At 32.3% G+C, this 21148-nt stretch overlaps 1 protein-coding gene across 4 annotated transcripts in view; it reads left to right on the forward strand.

Moving 5' to 3' along the window:
• Positions 1–21148, forward strand: part of LOC138122306 (irregular chiasm C-roughest protein) — a 329893-nt gene that overhangs the window by 143214 nt on the left and 165531 nt on the right. For all 4 annotated transcript variants that reach the window (XM_069036512.1, XM_069036513.1, XM_069036514.1 and 1 more), the window contains exon 2: positions 6081–6208. In XM_069036512.1, coding sequence (XP_068892613.1) covers positions 6081–6208 — 128 coding nt within the window. The remainder of the gene's footprint in view (positions 1–6080; positions 6209–21148) is intronic.

A 21148-nucleotide genomic window follows, 5' to 3' on the forward strand; every position in this document is an offset into this window, starting at 1 on the left:
GAATATTTCCTTTTCAAAGAGTCATTATGTGAAATTTATGTGAAAGTTAGTAGTCCCATTCATTTTGAGTGCGAACAATATTATAGTACTCGTACATGAAATAAAAGCAGTTCCTGTAATTATACACGTACACGATAATTAAAGACAACCACTAGCCTATTACTGAAATTTGTTTGACCCTTCTCAAGTTTGTAGAATATCAAAATATAGGAATTTAAATCTTTACAAGCTAATCATGTCAATCATAACAAACCAGTATGTTAGAAGATCCAATCGTCAAGACATTAATAATCAAAGAAGTATTTTAGAGTGATTCCTAAAGTTACAGGATAATAGCATTACAGTGTTAGTTTCTACTAAAGTTCACTATTTTTCATTCCTCAGTATCTCAGGTAACAAATGAAAACGTTTTTTAAATCAAATGTAACAAAATAACCAATGGGTTGTAATTTCTAGCAAACTGTACCATTTTCAGATTTCGTTGACGAAATGGACTTCAAAGGAATTTCAATCTTCTATCTTAAAAGGATGACACCGAAAAAGTTAATTAATTTTTTTGTAACCGACCACTGTCAGGGCTAGGGTTTTTTGTCACATTCGTCACTCGTAACGTATCGACTTTTTAACATCCACTGTATAAATATAGTCGTCTAAGAAGTCTAACATCATCGTAGACTTTAACTTCAACAATAAGAGAATTATTATTTGATACCAACAGAGACTACCTGATACCTCCACCGGCACCGTCTTAAAAATGGAGAGCGGGTTTACAAAAATTAAACATACGTTTATTAGCTAGTTAACCTTTTAACGATATGTCCTGCAGTATAACGTTAGAGTTTTTGAACGACTAAACAGGGTATTTCACGAGTGATAATGAGCCCGATGGAATTGAAAATACAAAATACATTTGCAAAGTTAACGTGAATATTGCGTTTTGATTTGCAAAACATAGAACATAGTTAGCTGTGCAGTTTCCTAAATTTTGACATAAACGTCTTTCGCTTGGTTAAATGAAATTGTGAAAAAACGAAGAGTTTTTGGGCAAATGGTTATTGTCTGCATAAACGCTCAACGGCAGCTTATTTATTATTTTACTCGTACCTATATACATATTATTTTAATGAATTTTCTGACGATCATGCTATTATTGATTCTGTGGCATTTTGTGCAGATACTAATGTTTTATTTAGCTAAATGGTCAATCCTTTTACCAAATTTAGTAAACACCATCCTAAATCTGCTATTGAAAGATTTAATTTACCACGCGAAAACGGTGGTAGGGGTTTTTCAAATCTAGAAATACTGCTACATAATCAAATTGCTTCACTAAAAAATTATTTCCTCAATAGAGCTCGTGATAACACCTTTTTTAATGCTTTGGTTTAAGCCGATAAAGGCTATACACCTTTAAATTTAAGTGATAATATAATTTCAGATATTGTTAAGCCAAATATACCTGACACTATAGCAAATATAAAACAGAAGTCTTTACATGGGAGATACTTTAAAGAACTGGAACAACCAGAAGTTAATATTCAGGCCTCTCATGCATGGCTTAAGAAATCAAATATTCACCCTGAGACGGAGGGTTTTATATTTGCAATACAAGATCGTGTTATAAATACAAGAAATTATAAAAAACACATATGCGGTTTACAATCGATAATTGATAAATGTAGGATTTGCGGAACTGAAGGGGAAACAATTGAACACATCATTTCTTCTTGCACCGTTTTGGCTCAGAGCGAATATAAAAAACGTCAGGATATATTCGCTAAAATTATACACATGAATTTAGCTGTTAAATTCAATTTATTAAAGAATAAACAACCACATTATAGTTATACACCTGAAAGTTGTTTGGAAAATGACAGTTACAAGTTATATTTTGATAGAACAATTTTAACTGACATTCATATTAAGCATAACAGACCAGACATTATAATTTTAAATAAACAACAAAAGCAAGCATATCTTTTAGATATAGCTGTTCCAAATTCACATAATATAATACAGACATATAACACAAAAATTAATAAATATTTAGAGCTCTCCGTTGCTATGAGAAATCTTTGGTGTTTAGAAAAAATTTCGATTTTACCACTTGTAATTTCAGCAACGGGAATACCTAGTACCGAAATCTCTTTTTAAAAATTTAAAAATTATGGATTTAGATAACACATTGGTAGTTGAAATTCAAAAAGGTATATTATTATACTCATGTCACATCGTGAGGAAATTCCTTAACATTGACACAGAACACAAAACACAAAAAAGTCAAAATGCGGAGGCTAGACGCCGGTAATTATGTTGATAAGCACTGCACTATTACTTGATAGTATTATCCGTAATAGTGTATGTACTCCGGCAAAATTGCCGTGCCGCCGGGTGGAGGTGGGATACGAGTTTATTAAACAACAGATTTTAGTTTATTTAAGTATAAACCATTTCAATAAATATTTTTCTCGATCGTTCTCCACTAATTTGATAACAAATTAAGTCTAATACTCTACATCTAACTACAAAAACAATTAAGTGCAGTTGTATCCAATGACAATAATATCCTATCTCGTGATTCGGAAGTCACGTTAAGCCATTCGTCCCGGTCTATTGAGTTGATCATCATGCCCCTCATAGATTTGTAAACCAGTCCTAGACTGTGTAACAAATTTTTAGGCAGAATCTAGCCTAAGGCAGTCCGTTTCGGCTCAGCGACGCGAGGGTCGCTTGTTCGATTCTGACCCAGGGCGAAATTAAAAAAAAAGGCTATATTCTATCTCGTGATTCGGAAGTCACGTTAGCCATTGGTCCCTGTCTATTGAGTTGGTCATCATGCCCCTCATGGATTTGTAAATCAGTCCTAGACTGTGAAACAAATTTTTAAGAATATATTTTTTTGTTTGTTGCTTACATATGAGCTGAAGAAAAAAACAAGAAATATCGTAAATAAATCGTATTATTACATGTCAAGAGCGACTATGCAAACCCAAAATGTTAAATACAATAATAATTATACTTACAGGTGTCCCAAAATAGCCGTATAATACTTACTACTACTTAATACCTTATCGAGGATGTTTAAATGTACATGAAAAAAATGTTTCCGACAAAAAAATCAATTATTTTTATTATTATTATTAACGGTAATACAATGTAAACAAAGATATATTCGTACATCATCAGTTACCTTGCAATGTTACCGTAGTGGATTTAAAATATTTTTTCGATTTCCAAAGCTTCTAAATTCTCTATTATGCAGGATTAAATATTGGTAGTGAGTGATCTTGTACTTTGTGATAATATGTACGATTAGAGGTAGATGTCATGACAATTTCATACATATATTTCAAAATAATTGACCTGTTAAGTACCACCTTCAAAGACCGCCAAATCAACAAATAAGTCCAATAGAATTTTTTTAACATTTTTCTGACGTTTACGGTAATCTCTTCTACACCGTAGTGCACCGTTTGTACGCCATATTGTAAGATTTGTAATTTTCTGTTTACTGATTAACGTAGGTTGTTTATTGTGCTTGAGCTAAAAACAGTTCATGACAAATGAAAAATGTTGCCAATGAATGTCATTTGTCATTTATTGAGAGTAACATACGTGAAATTTGACTCGTGCTCTTTTTACTTTTATGCTTGTATAAAATGTTCTGTGAAGTTTTTTGTGTTTTAATGCCTAAATACCGCTGTAACAGGTTTTGTGGCCTCAGGAAATAATATGAATGCAGGTGAGAAAAATCAAAAACACAAGAATAATTGATATGACGATATACCCCATTATTCATGTAAGATGATGACCCTGACAAGGTAAAAATGCAACCCAAAATACATTTTACAAAGCATTCATTATGTTTTGGTATTTAAAAATTAAATCAGGAATCCAAGTTGGTATTCTATTAGTTTGAAAGGTATATCTGTCATTGAAAATCTTTTCGAACGATGGCAGAACCGATATGATTCTACTTACCCATTACTTTTGTGATTTTAATTGCTTATTATTCTTTTTAAAAAATACTTTGTTGACAGAGGCATTTTTCTCTCTGAACCTGACATTCATTAGGCTGACGTTAAAAGGTATCTGTATTAAGATACATAATGTAACAGGGATCGAGATAGCCTTTATAAATTGTATTTTGGGTTGCATTGTTACTTGGTCAGGCTCTCGTCATCTTACGTGAATAACTCTGTAGTTCTCACGATAAATTATGTACTTACTTAGTATTTTTTGCCTAGATATCATTTAAATTTATTTTTACACAACTGACTGATAGTACATTAACATATATTGACCAGATCAAGTCCCCGATGATTCTCCGTTGTTTTCGAAAATTTAAATAATGCCTTCGTGGTGCTTATTTTTTGGAAAATAAAGCACTGATGACGAAAATTATTTTTTTTAGGTAAAGACGTCAAAGCACTTCGACATCATTACACCAAATGTAATTTTCTGAAATTCATGTTCCTACACCAAGGCCAGTAATGAACTACTGTGAAAATTATTTATCTGCTAGCGTGTCATAGTGACAACAGTAGGAGCTTCAATTAGAATAAGAAAATTACGTAATTTATCGAACTGAATTATCATGAATCCATGATGAAACTCATGCAGTCATTTTTCCGGCAAAAGTGAATAAATCACATGTTTCGATATATCTTCAGAAGGCAAATTTACTCCCGAATCGCACATTTCCGGTAAAACTACATTGCAAACCTAGACAATTGAAAACTACTCGTAAATAACAGAAAATAAAGCTTCGAACTTTTGTTGTCTATAAATAGATATGTACATTGTTCGTTACTAAAGGGAGAGCCACAAAAACAGACCTGAGTTTTTAGCTTCAAACAATTAATTTCTAATTTTTTCGTTAATTTATGCTAGCAGATAAAATTTTGTATGCAATTCGGATCGTAAATCAATCATTGTGGTACATCACGTCATGTTATTGGTTAACGCTTCGTCTGATAATTTTTACGACTATGTAGTACCATAATGCTCGGCGTTACGATTCCTATAACACAATTAACAATTTGAAATTGAAACATTATCATAATTTAATAATATTAATTTGATATTGTAATATTTCGTCTCTGTAATTCTATTCATGTTGCAGAAGTTGTTTTATTAAATTATTATTTGTGATACATTGATAATCGATTTTAAGTAGGTACCTATACATAATTTTATTGTAATAAGTGATTTTAAATAAATATCAAATTAGAGGTCAAATTAATCATTTTGTCTAAAACACTAATAATTATATTGACATATTGTTTTCCTCATATTAAAGGCCATAATGGAATATCATATTTTTGATGAGATAGCAAAATACACAGCAACGAAATATAATTTTTTTACAACTAACGTAAAAAATGTATGTTATATTTGGTAGCATGATTACATTAGATCTGTTTTTTACCAGGCTGAAATTATCCACCCCGGAGCGCTTGTACGAGTATGTAGGATATGTAGTGCGGAAAATCATTATTATTTTACCACAAATTTACATTTACAAACACATTCCATCGACTCAATTATTTAAAGGTATTCAATTCGAACCATTATTTTCAATAAATATCTCAAATTTCGCTGGCAGCCACATAATTCCTAATTCCATCAGTTCGAAATTAACACGCAAATATTTGTCGGCATCTTTCAGGTGAAAATCTTGATTTGCGTGGATATACGTGGCGCAAATAAATTGCGGACTACCCTTAGGAATGAACGGACATCACGCGATCCCACTGATAGCATTCTGTTATTCAAATCCGTCTCATAGTTTTTGTAATTACCAATTCACCTCTTTCTTCTCGTTTTTCGCTTTGTTGTGTGCTAGCTAATTAACTTCTGAAATGACGCACGGGCCATTCGTAAAGCCGGGGTGTTGCCTGCAATAAATTAAATATGTGTTAATAAGGGTGGAACCAGCGCTGAAATGTGGCGTCAAGCTAAATCTCCTGTCATTTGTATGCAGAAGCTTACTGCAGGAGCATAGTGAGAGTGTAGTTGCTGTATGTTACTCCATTGTTGTTGTTTCGCATATTTTAACCGTCTTGGGTTTATTGCAGGAGCGGGTGGCGTACAAAGGTTTGAACAGCAACCCTCATACACCGAAGTCAATCCCGGCCAGGATGCTCTCCTTGTATGCAAAGTGTTCAACAAACGCGGATCGTGTTCCTGGCAAAAAGATAACAAGGTAAACATTTTCGATTTTAAATTAAACTTAATTAGAATCGACCAGTGTGGAAGGTTCGCCGGATTTTTTCCACTGAAAATAATTAATTATTAGGGAGGACTTCATCACATTTTTGTTAAAACTAGAGTTCGACGTAGTCACTGTCATTTTCAATCTCGAGATTGATCGCGTGATTGCTCTCTCAGGCAGATATTTTTTGCCAAGAAGTTGTCAACGCAGCAAAACTTTAATTCTTATAACTTACGCAGTCTACTTTTAATTCCGAATTATTTTTCGATGTAACTTTTTAAAACAAAATTACAAAATTATTATTAAATAAAGCTATCGTGTGTTCCAATAAAAACTCACTCGCAGTAAGCCATGACTATAGAGATAGATAGACTGGTCATGTCGATTTTAGGATCATTGGAAGTAGTTCATTTGTTACTTACAAATTTTCGTCATATTGTGAATGACAGATAACCTATAAATTTACTTTAGTAGTTCATTTCACATCTGGTACTAAGACATACTTCACTTTTGTCATGGCTTGCTGCGAGTGAGTTTTTTGTGGAACACACGATATTAGCTTGTACATTTTAAATCGTTTAGCTTGTACATTTTAAATCGTAAATGCGTTTTCGATGTTTTAAATGTATTAAATAAAATATAGGATTTTAAAAATGCAGGCATGTTTCTCTACAAAATGTAAATTTTTTGTGTTAAAGCCATGCATCTAGTAGTGGGATTACTCGATGGCTAAAAAAATCTTTTACTAAGTCCACGTCATTACGAGATGTAAAAATTCCGAGCAAAGAGTTCAAAAGCTTTGTGACGAAGATTTTTAAATAAGCTAAATTTACATAATAATTGCAGTTATCAAGGGTTTTTTGTAAGAATAAAGACTGCAACAGATTAATCTAAATTTCTGATAAGGGTGGATGGTGAAAAGTGTTTAAAACTATTTTCTCAGAACGTTCTTTTAACGGACCTTATCAGTATATCCTTTTTTAATACATTTCATACACTAAAGATTCTCTCATTCTTGCTCAACTCGAGGCCTTAATCGATACCTTTCTTCCTCTGTACTTCGATAAACAGTTTATTTTATGAAGGAAAAATAAACAATTTTTGCTGTCCAGAAAAATAGACCATCAGCTTCTGTATATAAAACATAAAAAGTTGTATACGACCCACTTATATTTTTGTAAAGGTTGTAATATTTAACCTAGTTTGTTGCACCGATCCATATTTTTATTTTTATCAGTAGTTATTGTTAAGTGAAAATTGGATGTAATAAATAATTTAAGGTTTGGAATATGTCACTAAATATTCGTTAGTGAGGAGGAAGAATTGAAATGACATTTTTGGAACATTAAACTAAATATTCCCAACCTAATGCATTAAATGTGGTGGTTGCAACTCGTGAAAACAACAAACTGAAGTGCTTTATAAAATAGTAAAATGCCGTTTTCTGATACTAGTTTAACTATTAGTTATTAGTTATTAATTTCTCGTTTCAAACAGAGTAATCTTTAGTGTAAAGAATTTTAACTAAATCTTCTTGTCAATAATATGGAAGTAGGAATTATCAGTTATCTATCACTTAACGTGAACAACAATTGAAAATCAAATGTCTGTTTTAAGTCATTTGTGCACCTAGATGCATAAACTTTCGATAATTTTATTCTAAGTCGTCAATTGCACCTACTAATTAAATAAAGTGTTTCATCAATTCATCATGAATCATAATTTAAAAATTGCAATAGTTATTTGTGTATCAAGGCCAAAAAGTGCATCTTTTTCGTGCTAGTCTGAGTTTTCTGGCCGAGGCACAGCCGAGGCTTAAAAACAGGCGAGAAGAAAAGGTAGTTTTTGGCAGAAGTGCACATGAAATTTTTTTGTCAACCTCACAAATTACAAAGCAAAAGACATCATTGGAAAATTTGCACATTTATTTTGTATCTACCTTTTTCAAATTGATAAATTTATTAATACATATTAACAATTTTCGTTATAGTATTTTTTTATCAGCTTGCCAACAAAACGAGAAATTTACTACATACTTTGCAATACAATTACATACATATTTATTTACATAATTTGTGGTGACAAGACAATTATTGGTTTTTTCGGTTTCGTTGTTACTTACCAAACAGATCAACAGATGGCACCACGGTTCAGCGTCCGAAGAAGAAATACTTTTCGTCCGCTTTTGAGAACGTAAAATTACCATTTTCATTAAGGTGGCCTAAAAAATATTTTCGTAAAGTTTGTCTGTACCCGTGTCAATGGAAATTTTTGGTGATACTAAATATTAAATCGCAAGAGAAATTTTTTATAGATTAGACTTGAATGTGTGTTCCATATAAAAATATGACCCTTATATTCGCTTATTTTCATAAGTAATAATAATAACCGCCCCAAAGTAGCATTTCCATAATTTTTGATAGCATAACCGCAATCTCTACATGTCTTCAGAGAAAAACTTTCAGTGACGTTATAAAATCTCATACTAATATTGTAGACAAACAACGTCGAACCATGAATATTGGATGACGTGCTTCTTATGTGGACCATGTTATGACACATCGCAAGATCAAGTTTATGTTGAAAATATTAGAAGAAAATATAAAAACTACACCTGACACGACTGGCGCTTGATTTTGGTTTGGTCGATAATTCGGCGACGGCAAGAAAACTAAAAGCAGAACAAGAAAATATATTTTTTGCTTTGCATCCGACCACCTAACTTAATTTAAAACTTGGGTCATCGATTTATTCAAGTCACTTAGTTGTCGACAGTTCTCGGATACAGAAAACCAAACAAATGATCCTCTCCTTGATAAAATTTATTGCCTGCACAATATACAAAATTATGTGGGCCATTGGGCACAAATTAAGAGAAAGAATTTTGACGTAAGCTTACTTAGAAAATTATTCAAGTAAAGAAGATCTCCAAGAACAACAATGGCCCTTAATAGAGGCAGCGCCTTAGAGCCAAGCCAACGAACATACGATCATTGAAGCGGTCGGACAATATCTGATATGAGAAGGGACGTTTCCGTCTCTCCGGGTCTTTTTTGACGAGTGTACATTTTTCCCGTCAATTTCGTTGATAGTCTCGTGAAACCTGATCGTAAAATTGTGATCGAGGAATGGAAAAATTGTAGTTCGCAGTCAGAATGGGGTTTGCGCCTTAAATCATTTATATTTTTGCGGTTTTCTGTTTTCTTTAAAACGAGAATTTCCAGGAGACGAAATAAAGTTCATCAAGAACTCGAACACGACATTGCACTCGTGCCAGCTGAAATTAGTTCTGACAGAAGAGATGATCAATTTTGTGAACTACGTTGTGACGCTTATACTTAAGCTAATCCTGACGTGGTGCTCTTTATTTTTCTTTTTTGAGACGTCGCCCGTCGGTGGGTCCGAAACTATCCTGAAACGAAACGCGTTGGTTAGATAAAATATTTTGGCGTGTTCGAGTATTCCGTTCTTGTGACACGACACGACCGCCAATTTCCCGCATTGGTTGCTGGTATTAATAACGCTGCCCTTCCACTAAAACTAAATGTTCTGGATTATAGCTAGCCCTAAAATCTGCAGTAAAGTGGTTTCTTTCAAGTAACCCTCTTCTCGATCCAACATCAATTCTGCTCTCGGACACATATCGTATCTACAAAAAAGAACCGAGTGTTACCGGCAGATTAAGCAATTATCCTTCAATTATTTTCTGAACGCGCTGTTAAGTTTTCGCTATGAAAGAATCTGCTAATAAGTCTCTTAATTAAGCTAAATTTTATTAACAAACAATTAATTTCGCGGAACGCGACGTGACCTCAATACGTGTTGTCGGCTTCATCTGAGGTGATAAATTTTACATCATCCCCTGGAATTACTTTGATGTAAATTGATCTTCTCAGATAGCTATGCTTTCACGTTTTAACGTTCGGATGTGTCGCTGAATAGCATTTACACTATTTGGGGGAATAATGTTTATTCTCAAGCATAAATACATTCCCAACATTATTTACAAATAGTGTACTATCTTACACTTAATGTATTAACATACTTTACCGTTGTTTTTAGGTAACTCCAAACTCGTATTTATTTAATTAATTCACACTAAAAGTATTTATAATTCAGTATCTATAAATATTTTTACATTTCTTAAAGTACTGAAAAATCAATCACCTACAATTTTTATGTTCTGTAATTATTTGATAAGTACTAAATTCATAAAATTCAAGAAAACCACTTTTACATGGACATAAATCTTAAAAATATAACTATTTCAACACATTTCTGTGGTACCTATAGAGTGATCAATTGATCAACAAGAAAATAAATAAAGAGTGCTACCTCATTTTTGTTTTATCGAAACGTCTGTCTTAACTTAATCGTACACATATTTATATCTACTTGCTATACACAATCGTTTTATCTATTATCAATTAATTAAGTATTAATAAATGCTTTAGGGTATTAATATAATGTTCACCAAATTAAATTATACACCCCTAGCGCTGTCCTCCAAAAAATTAAATTAACATCAAAAATTCTTAGTCGACATCAAATGATGATACTTTGGAAAATGAGAACAGTGTCACCAAAATAGCAATTTTTCGTATTGTTTTACTGTTGCTTGCATTCTAAATGCTATATGTTTACCGATTTTACTAAATGTTCACCAAATGTGGGACGCTCACGTTACGCGCCTTCACTGCAAATACAAAGTGATCAACAAGAAACCAAATCAAGAGTGCTACCTCATCTTTTGTTTTATCGAAACGTATTTCTATCATGGATCAGCCGCTTTTATTTACTTGCTGTGCACTCGTTTTGTTGGTTGCCTACCTCTCAAAAATCTATCATTAATTGCCTTTATAAATTTTTTGTAATTCATGAATAATAGATTTAAAAGCAAGTTATAATTAATTATTATTTATTAAGGAAAAAACACACAGTTACACAAAATTCCTTCATAAGGCACAATCTTGAGTTACAAAATTTTAAAAATAATTATTTTTCACAATTCTTTGTTTTGTTGTTTTCTGTAAGAAAAGTGTAAAAGTTATTATTCTCTAATTTTTGGGTAATTGAGAACTTACTCGTATCTTTTCTAGCAGTGTTTAATAGTATATTTCAAACCAAGGTAAGAAAGTGGTTTCTTGCAGACCGCAGGCAAAGATTATAAACCGAGTCGTAGACGAGGTTTCTAAGTGCCTAAGGTCTGCAAGGACACTTTCTTAACAAGGTTTGAATACAATTTTTTTCCCTACCGGCACAACTTTGTTGAAAAAAGTCAAAAAAGATGGTTATATTCGTGATTAAAACGAAAATTTTGAGAATTGAATAGTAGGCTGTGTTATTTGTTTAATTAACTTGTCATCACATTTGAAGATTTGAGGTTTGTTCGAAAATTTGATATAAACAGGGTAAAGTAATCTACCTACCTAGCTTATCTGTTTATTTTCCAGATTATATGATTGACCTACCAACTTACTTCATTGAATTGGCTTTCATTTATCAATAACTTATTTCACTTTTGACACTTTTGACATTTGTATTTTGGTACAGTTTTACCATAAACATTTCATGATTAACTTTCTTACCTTAGCGAGAAAGTTGAATTTTCTCACCCCAAATGAGGTATCCACAGCCTACATTTCTAACCGGTAGGGAGAAAAATATTTAAATTACTCCAAGGTCAAAAAATAAGTTTTCACAAAAACTGCTCAAAATGTTCTCCATTGTGGTCCAGACAGAATCAAACTCGCCTCTCATAATTTCAAAAACCCTTTTGAAGCTGTCAATTTGTTTAGGGTAATGTCTAATGTGTGGGTTTTATTTCTTGCAAGACACAAAGGGAAACAAATTAATATCCGTCTTAAAAAATTTCTGATAAGTGCCATAACACAAATTAACTTGTTGCTTAAACGAAGTTGAGGGATGTTCCTTGATAATTTGTTGAACATTTTGTACTATTTCTAAAATTTGAACTAAGGACTGACCTGACTTCTTCTTAATGATGGGTTATCATTTGCTAAAATTAGGCACTATAATTTTAAGACATTGATAAACTTGTTGATAACCAATACCATCACGTTCGGACATCTGGCTTGAAATTCTTTGGTGTAAGGGGGTACAAAGTAAGGCCAGTCTTCATTTTCTTGTTTCACCCTCTTTCGAAAATAATCTAATAAAAATGCCTTCTCTTTAATGGTAAAACCCATTTTACAACTTATTCTGGGATAATTATTGCTTACTATTTCAATAAAGGTCTGTAAACTTTTCCGAAATCGAAGATTTGTTTTCTAGGTTAAATCACTTAAATTGTCAACAACAACAACAACCTTGAATTTTGAAATGTGACATTTCAACGAAGCAGTGGCGTCGCGTTTGGCAATAAAGATGATAATTTACTTACTCTTACAAATGTAAAATGTTGCTCTTGTTAATCTTATAAATTGTTTCCCTGAACTTATAATAATAATAAAATGCACAATTATAATTCCAACGTCTAAAATTCATAAAGTATCATTTTTTATTAAGTAGCGTTTGAGACCATAAATTGTCTACGCCCATGTTTTGACCGCTTATGTGCATATGATTTTGCTACGACGTGACCGATAATTTGCAACGCTTGCTCTGATTTGGATTCTTGTTGATCATGATCACTCTGTATAAATATTCACGCTATCCATTTATATTAAGCACTTGCTCAAAAAAACTACTTTTTCGAAAACTGATAAAAAAATTATTAACATTTACATGACCTAAATCGGTTGTCAAAGTGACAAGTTTTTTTGTTCACTGAATTTATAGTCCGGACAAAATAAATGTGAATCCTGACTTTATTAAGTCAAATTATTTAACAACATGATAACGATAATAAAGATTTATGGTAGGTCGTTCTCGAAAAGGGGCACGTATATAAATACAGCGAGTTTTCGAAATTCTACCTGCAACTTTGGTGGTGGATAACCATCTGTTTCCCATCATAAATCTTTATTATTGTTTTCTTTACATTTTGATTTGAACACGTTGTTAAATAATTTGACTTAATAAAGTCAGGATTCACATTTATTTTGTCAGGACTATACTATCTAGAACAAAAAAGACTTTTACGTTCAGCAATTTTTGATTAAAGAAGAGGTCACAATTTCGCAATTTCATAGCTTTATATTCCAAATAGGTCAGTATCACACTTTCAGGCACGTTCTTTAATTTCTTAGAGCCACACCAATTCATGAAATCCTTCTAAGCAGATTCTTATTATCGAGAAGGCTTTTCCGGGATAAAACTAGCAACTGCACTTCGTGCCGTTTCTAATAGGTACATCCAAAGGCAGATCATCTTCATCACTTTCGGAACTCATTTTTGTTTTTTCTTCTTTATTTTATTAAACACCAGTAATTCGCCCAAAATCGCAATCAAACCTTACAAAATTAGAAGTTATATCGTTTGTTTGACGGTTGCTATCATTATTAGTTGGTCAGAGCATTCCAAATTTAAAACATCAAGATAATTGTAGATACATTTTTTTTTTGAGTTTCCGCTAATGTGGAGCTGTGCAGTTTAAAAAAAAAAACGTTGGCTGATACTCGATTACGAAATTCTTTTGCATTCTATGTCCTTATTGAGAGGAGACCTAATAAAACATTGATAGATTTTTCTTACAATTGATATACTATATAAAATTCGGGCGATCCCTCCTTACAAAGATACTGAAGGTGTAGAGTTTGTATCAAATTTTCTTCAAATAGAAGTTAGGAATGTTTGCCGTTTATTTTTATTTATCGTGAGAAAATAATGATGCAAAAATTGTCTTAGAAAAGTAGCGTTATCGCGGAGTAAAAAAATATTTAATTTTTGCAATTTTTGTTCAAAAAGAGACGTCAAATAGGCTAGATTATTGTTTTGTAATCTTGGATACAGATAATTCGAACTGGTATCAACCTAGGCATATTTTTGTACATATCTTAACAACGCTTTGATCTGAAAATTATAAGATAAGGAATGCGGTTGCTGTATTGAACAAAGTTAGAAGGGTTATATCATCTTAAGAATTATTCAAAACTTTTTTCAACAAGTTCGTACTTGCTTCACAGTATACTCCCTGCAACGCTTTGGAGTCGGAATGCTTTAATTATGAGACACTCTGTATGAGAGGCTAATAAGAAGTCTAAATATGGGTATCCATTTGAAATTGAATATAGTATAAAATATAGTAAACATTTAGTATTTTTGTGAAACAAAGAGTTTTTTTTACTATATAAATATAAGACACTAATAAAAATAAAAATATCTGGTTATCATTTCAGAATTAAATATGGAATACAATTTGGTGAACGAACATATAGCATTTTTAGGCAACAAAAGTTATTTTTAGTAGCAAATAATATAAGAAACTATCAGGATGTCAATATCTGGTTATCGCTCTAGGATTATGTATGGTCTTAATTTTGGTGACCATTTAGTATTTTTGTGAAACGAAAGTATTTTTTTGTATGAATAAATTTGGTAAATTTGATAAACAGTTAAATACCACCCAATGCTTTATCTTCAATGGTAAAACTCATTTTACCACTTATTCTGGGACAATTGTTGCTTACAATTTACAATTGCAGGTGTTGTGAAGTAATCGAGCTTTTTCGATTACCAGTTGAGTGAATACACAATTAACTTCAACAATAATATATTGATGTAAAAAGGACGTTACAGATAAAAATTGGAGATGTTACTGGTTACAAGTTTTCATGCGTATTGATGTCTTGTGTCCTGTCTAAAACCTAAGTAAACTCAGGAGCAGGTATACAGGGTGGGGGTGCGCAAGGGCGCGTATTTAACAGCAGGAAACGTCGGTAAACTTTGTCGAAATCGAAAACGTTGTTTCAAGGTTTACATCAACACCATTGCTTTAAAACTAACATTTCATTTTCTCCATTGTCAAATAATAATAATAAAATGCACAATTATAATTCCACCGTCTAAAATTCATGAGGTATGATTTATTATAAAGTAGCGTTTGAGACCACAAATTGTCTACGCTCTACGCCCATGCATTGAACGCTTATTTGCACAGAATTCCGCTACGACGTGACCGATAATTTGCAACACCTGCTTTGATTTGTTTTCTTTTTGATCACTTTGTACAGGGCGTTTAAATAAAAAATCTCGTCAAGTATCTTTAGCTAATTGCTACATCATTATACATAATTACAATAAATGAATATCGTAGATACTCTTTGTTCGGTTGAGTAAACCATTTTGTAATATTAGATATAAGTTTGTTTAAAAAAAACTGTTTTTAGTAAGAATAAAACACAAAATCAGAAAAACATTGAATGACAGATTGGAGTTTAAATTTGACAGCAGTGACAACTGAGACATACAACAAGTTGATAAGGCTCTATCAAATATGTAGGTAAAGGTGTTTTTTTTTTAATTTGGCGCAGAAGTTGGCGTTGATGAGTCGATTGCGAATGAACCACTCGTCTTAAAAACACAGATTCTTCAAACTGCAAATTAAAAACACAAACAACGCAAAAAGAGAAGTTAGATTTAAACAGCTGATCAGAGTTGTAATCCGGGGGTGCGCTCACAATCGACTCTTTAAAACCAAAACCAAATTTAAAAAAAAAACACCTCTTACTTGTCATTAAGAGAAAACAATTTTTATTTGATCACTATATCCATTTATATTTCATAATATTGTTGCAAAAAAAAATGTCATATTTAAAATGTTCTTCAGGGGTAAAATCAACCATTTGCTTCAAGCCATTCCTGTTAATATAAAATGATAGTTGTGGAATTGATGGGAGAATTGTAAAAAAAATGAGATCTTCATTATTTGATATTTAAATGTTCTGAACTCTCAATTTCCTTTGAAACCATTTTACCTAAACATGCATAATGTCTATTTAAAGTAAGTAAAATAAAAATATCTAGTTTACATTATTATGTTTATTTCTAGAGGAAGCCACTACATATTTTTTTCTTCAAACGTCCGTAAAATATGACATTGCAGTGCTGCATTGATAATGCTAAAGTGTCACTTCATTGTTATGGCATCTAACGAGCTGACCAGCGTCCGTGAAGTTGTTATCTCCGCTGAGGAGCGTCCGTGAAGTTATTATCTCCGCTGAGGAGCGTCCGTGAAGTTATTATCTCCGCTAAGGGCGTCCGTCAAGTTATTATCTCCGCTGATGAGCAGCTGTAAAGTAAACTAGCTATGAAATTCGTACCTGGTTTCTTAACATGTCTTAAATAATTTCTTATGAAGGTTTGAAGAAAAACTAGTATATGTTATTATTGTCTTATGTTAAAAGGAAAGCATAGGAATAAACTGTAACCATGAGTTACTACTTTGAGGTAATATTGAATTATTTTTAACATCCTTCTTTGTTTTTAATATTAGAGGAGATAATAATGTAAAGAATTTCAATTTTCGGATGACGAGTTTTATTTTTAATTGTTTTTTTTTATTTATTTAAGAAGGAATCATAATTTTTCAATTTCAAATCAAAATTGTTATTCAAATTCAAATTATAAAAACTAAATTAAAAGTAGAACTTTAGTCGGTTAACTTCATTTCTAGAGTAAACTTTTTTTCTTAGCTGCCGACATCCATTTAAAAAATATTCCAAAATTTTAGTTTAACTATAAATTAGGAGTTTTTTTTTCATTAATAATTTATTTATTATTATATATAGAAATAGTAATAAATACATACATAAATTTTATCTAATGTATGTTCTCTAAATTAATATTTTCAATATTAGTGTTTTCGCCACTGCTTGCAGTAGGTCATTATGCTTAAATATAATTAATGTCTATGCGTTGATGAGAAATTATGTGTAAGCTGAACAAACAGAAGTAGTTCCATTAAATAACACGCAAACATTTGTGAACGGCATTTTCGTGTTTCCCAGCACGACGCAGTATTATATTCTGCAAAAAAAGAGAAGCGTAATATTTTAATAGCAACAAAATGTTTGCTGAAAGTAGAAAACTTATAGATATAATAAAAAAAAGTTTTGCTTTAAATGTCTTTCCAAACTAAAATAAAATCTAATTTTATGACTAAGAAACTAAAGGAAATTGCCTTGAAATCAAATTAGGAAGAGTAAAATGAATGTAAAATTTCAGGATGTAATGAGTCTGTTTTATATTTTACAACGATTGGTTTCGGTGAAATCAAGCATTTGCGAAATGGGAAATTCTGTGATCAATATTAATTAAAAAATAATAAGAAAGAAGGTAGTTGTATAAGATATAATTCATTGGCTGAGTTTAATTTAAACATGTACTACAGGTATCGCTCTGTAAAAATACAATTGTTGTTTGGATCTTATCGATTTTCCACGGCTGGCATTTAGAAATAAACCTACTCGTAGTATATTTAATGTAGGTAAAGTATCAAAGTATAAAATCTTAACAGAGATTTATAAACTCACTTCACTTCAGCTGTCTTCAGTCGGTTTGTCTGAATCTCGTTTTTGGTACAATTACCTAGTTTGCATGCAGATACTCGGAAAAACCACTCTATGTTAAACAACTAAGTAAGTTTGCCAGTTAAGGAAACGTAGTTGCTGGCTTCATCGCGAATGTTAACGTTTATTAATTAAATCATATGGTAAATTTATCCCAATGAACATAAGATCCGACTGGATAGTATTCCACTCGCCGAATAATTACACCAAGTTAAGTGTCTCATTTGCATACGGGAGGAATTTAATTAATCTTTAATCTACAAGCGGAAGCAAGTTGCATGTCTCTTATTAACATATGTTTGAATAGGGACTGTCTTACGATTATGAATTATGTGAAGTTTAAAATGTCTCGATTTGTATTCCGCCAATGTTAATTTTAATTATCTTCGGCTGATTCGCCCCCTCTTCCGTCGTTGGTCGTTGAGACCGTATCGAATTAAATGATGTTTGAAGGTAAAACACGACACATTTTTCTTGTTTTTCTCCCTATTTCGCGTAAGACACGCTGTCGTGATGGTGGTAATTTACAATGAGATTGTCCGTGCTAAAACACTGTGGAAACTACTCTACTTGATCAATGTTGAGCCGTAGTAAAAAAAAGTATAGCACCGAAATCCGCGTTTTCATCAAGGATGGAATCCATTTCTACATACATAGTTTCATTGACGTCGCTGTTTTTGATTAAAAAATCATCACGACTTGGTTTTAAAAATATGTTCTATTATCTGAGGCGGATTTCGTGTTTTTGTTGAAAATATCAAATTTTGACGGAGTAGTCGATTTGTATTTTTAATTAAAACTTTATAAAATACCCTCCTCTAATCGTTATTACTTTATGCTATGTTATGCTGTAGAATATTGAAGGAAATTTAGGGAAAAGTTTTGGATTTTTCTTTGCGAGGTATTTTAATTAATATACGACTGACAAAAGCACCGCAGCCAGAATGATATACCGCTTGCAGTATATTACACCACTAGGGATTTCTATTTTCTTCCGTCAGAGTGACGGAGCAAGTCCACCTGAGGGCACGCAGGACGATAACCGATAGTTATAATCAAGTTACAATAATGTACAAACTGAATATTGCAGGCATTGCTGAACTGTCGATAACTCTCTCCAGTCTAAGATCAAACTATTAATGAACAACGAAATTAGGTTTCAGCTAGTTGAAGCTTTAATTGAGGACAGCAATCTCGATATTGAACTAGCGTCTGTCTGATTGTTATTTCGAGCGCCATAATTTTTGTTTCGATTCTAGCAATATATTAGTTTAGATAGCGGCTTTATTTCGGGATAAAGGGCTTTCTCTAGAAATTGCTGCATATATTTTTCCGATGTTTGGAAGGACCCGGGCTCCTATACATAATCATCAGTGGACACGATCTCTTCCCATAAAAACAATAATAAAAGAGGGCGTTTTAAGACATTACTCTTTTCTGTTTTCCCAGACAGTCTCCTCTTTTTGAAAGGCTCAACAGTTTTGCTCTCGGAAAATAACTCATTCATTAGTAAAAATAATTTTAATTGTGATGCATAACCGCTCAAAAATTTAACAAATTAAAGTAGCACATGCAGCAAATAATAATTCTAATTGTAATTTCCATCGAACCACAGCGCAGTTAACACTTACTTCTTTTTCCTACAATTTTAATTTTCGTTGAAAATCGTCTTCTTTTCACAGCCCTCAACAAAACTTACTTTGAGGGGTTGTCATATTGATAATACGATTGATTGATAATACTTAATAGTGAGAGAGTCAGCAACGTCTTTCATTAAATATTAATATCGGGTGTTCATTTAATATTCTGGTAGCATTACCTATGAAAATATTTTGTTTTTGTTAAGCATGTCGTCGTTTGAACTTCCGGTTAGTAAAATTAGAGTAGAACTGTCATATTTTGACATTTGCATTCAAAGAGGTTTATTGTTTGTTGGTGTTCACGTTAGAGCAGAAAACGTTTTCGATTGAAAGTTATTTTCGCAATGCCAATGGTTTGAAAGTGAATGGTTCATGGATCTACTCCAGGCAAAACTGCTTAGAAGAGTTTGTCGCCGAATTTCTCAATGTTATTGTTGACCGGAAAAGCTTCGAAAACAACCTGAGCAGGTGTGTAAAGTTGTTTCGTGAAACTGGAGGCGTTTACCGAAGAAGAACCACAGGTCAGCTGTGCGCACTGCTGCAGTTATTGAAACTGCAAGAGAAATAATGCACACTTCAATACGTCAGTTATCGCAACGCAACAGACTGAACCTTGTTACGAAAAGAAGAAGGTAGACATTTCCAGTACCTCATTTAATAAATTGATTAATTTGTGCGTGAATTGTAATTGTGTTACTTTTTTATCATAATTCGTGCTGTTGCTGTTGTTGTTGTTGTTTTATAGTGAGGTTATGTCATATTTTAATGCTGCGACATCCGTTTTTTAAAATAAAAGATTTCGCCGCTTCCAGTAAAAACTTGCAAACATCGTTTCTTGAAAAAGTTGCAGCTTTTTTCGGCTGATAGTTTCTACATTTTGTTTTCAAAAAGGAGTCTTTTTCCTTGATCCGTTTCTCGATTTGCCATTGTGTAAATATTTCCAATTCTTTCTGGTATCGTAATTTTAATTTCGTAGACACCATTTGCTACTTCGCGGCACTTGCATCTTCCAGGACATCATCAGGAACATAGAATTCTTCAACATCCATGTCCACAATGTGTACACAATCACTTTATTGACTTTACAAACTTTATTTGTTTTGAATATTATATTTTACATAGCAACAGATCTCTCTATAGTAACCATATATTCACGCAATTTTCAATTATAATATAACAAGACCTCCCTTTTTTTTCGGAAAATTTTGATCATATGACGAAAAGTTTGTTGCTTGGCAACAATCACGAGACCCCGAAGGGGTCGAGTGATTTTGCCAAAAGCAACAAACTTTGAGTCTAATGTGTTCAAAATTTTCCTAAAAAAAAAGGAGGTCGAGTTATATTCATCTAGACAAATTCCCGAATGAACAATTCAAACAAAAATAGAGCTTTATTTATTTTACAATTATTAAATACACAGTTAACAAACTTGGAATCAGATTCGGAACTTCACAAAGCGGATTAAAGGTTAGTTTGTACTCACCATGGTACTTTTCCTGCAACAATTTAGCTGTTGTGTTCCAAATTGTTTTCACACTGTAGTCAATATCACTGCTGGAGTCGTTTCCGAAACGATTTTTAAATCCATTTCGGAAAACGTCAAAATAATTTTCTGACATTTCGTTTATTAATTTGAAACAAAAGCCTTGTCAACGGGATTTTTCGCCGGAAGGGAGAATTTTGTCACAGGAAGACGCATTTTCTGACCACGACTAGATTTTTTCGCGATATTCGGCACACTATTGGTCAATATCAACTGTTTTCATTACATGAGGGAATTTGTCACTGAAAAATATTTTAAAGAAAGTTTCAACTTTTAA

The sequence above is a fragment of the Tenebrio molitor genome, chromosome 1, assembly GCF_963966145.1.
Source record: "Tenebrio molitor chromosome 1, icTenMoli1.1, whole genome shotgun sequence".
Classification (NCBI taxonomy): domain Eukaryota; kingdom Metazoa; phylum Arthropoda; class Insecta; order Coleoptera; family Tenebrionidae; genus Tenebrio; species Tenebrio molitor.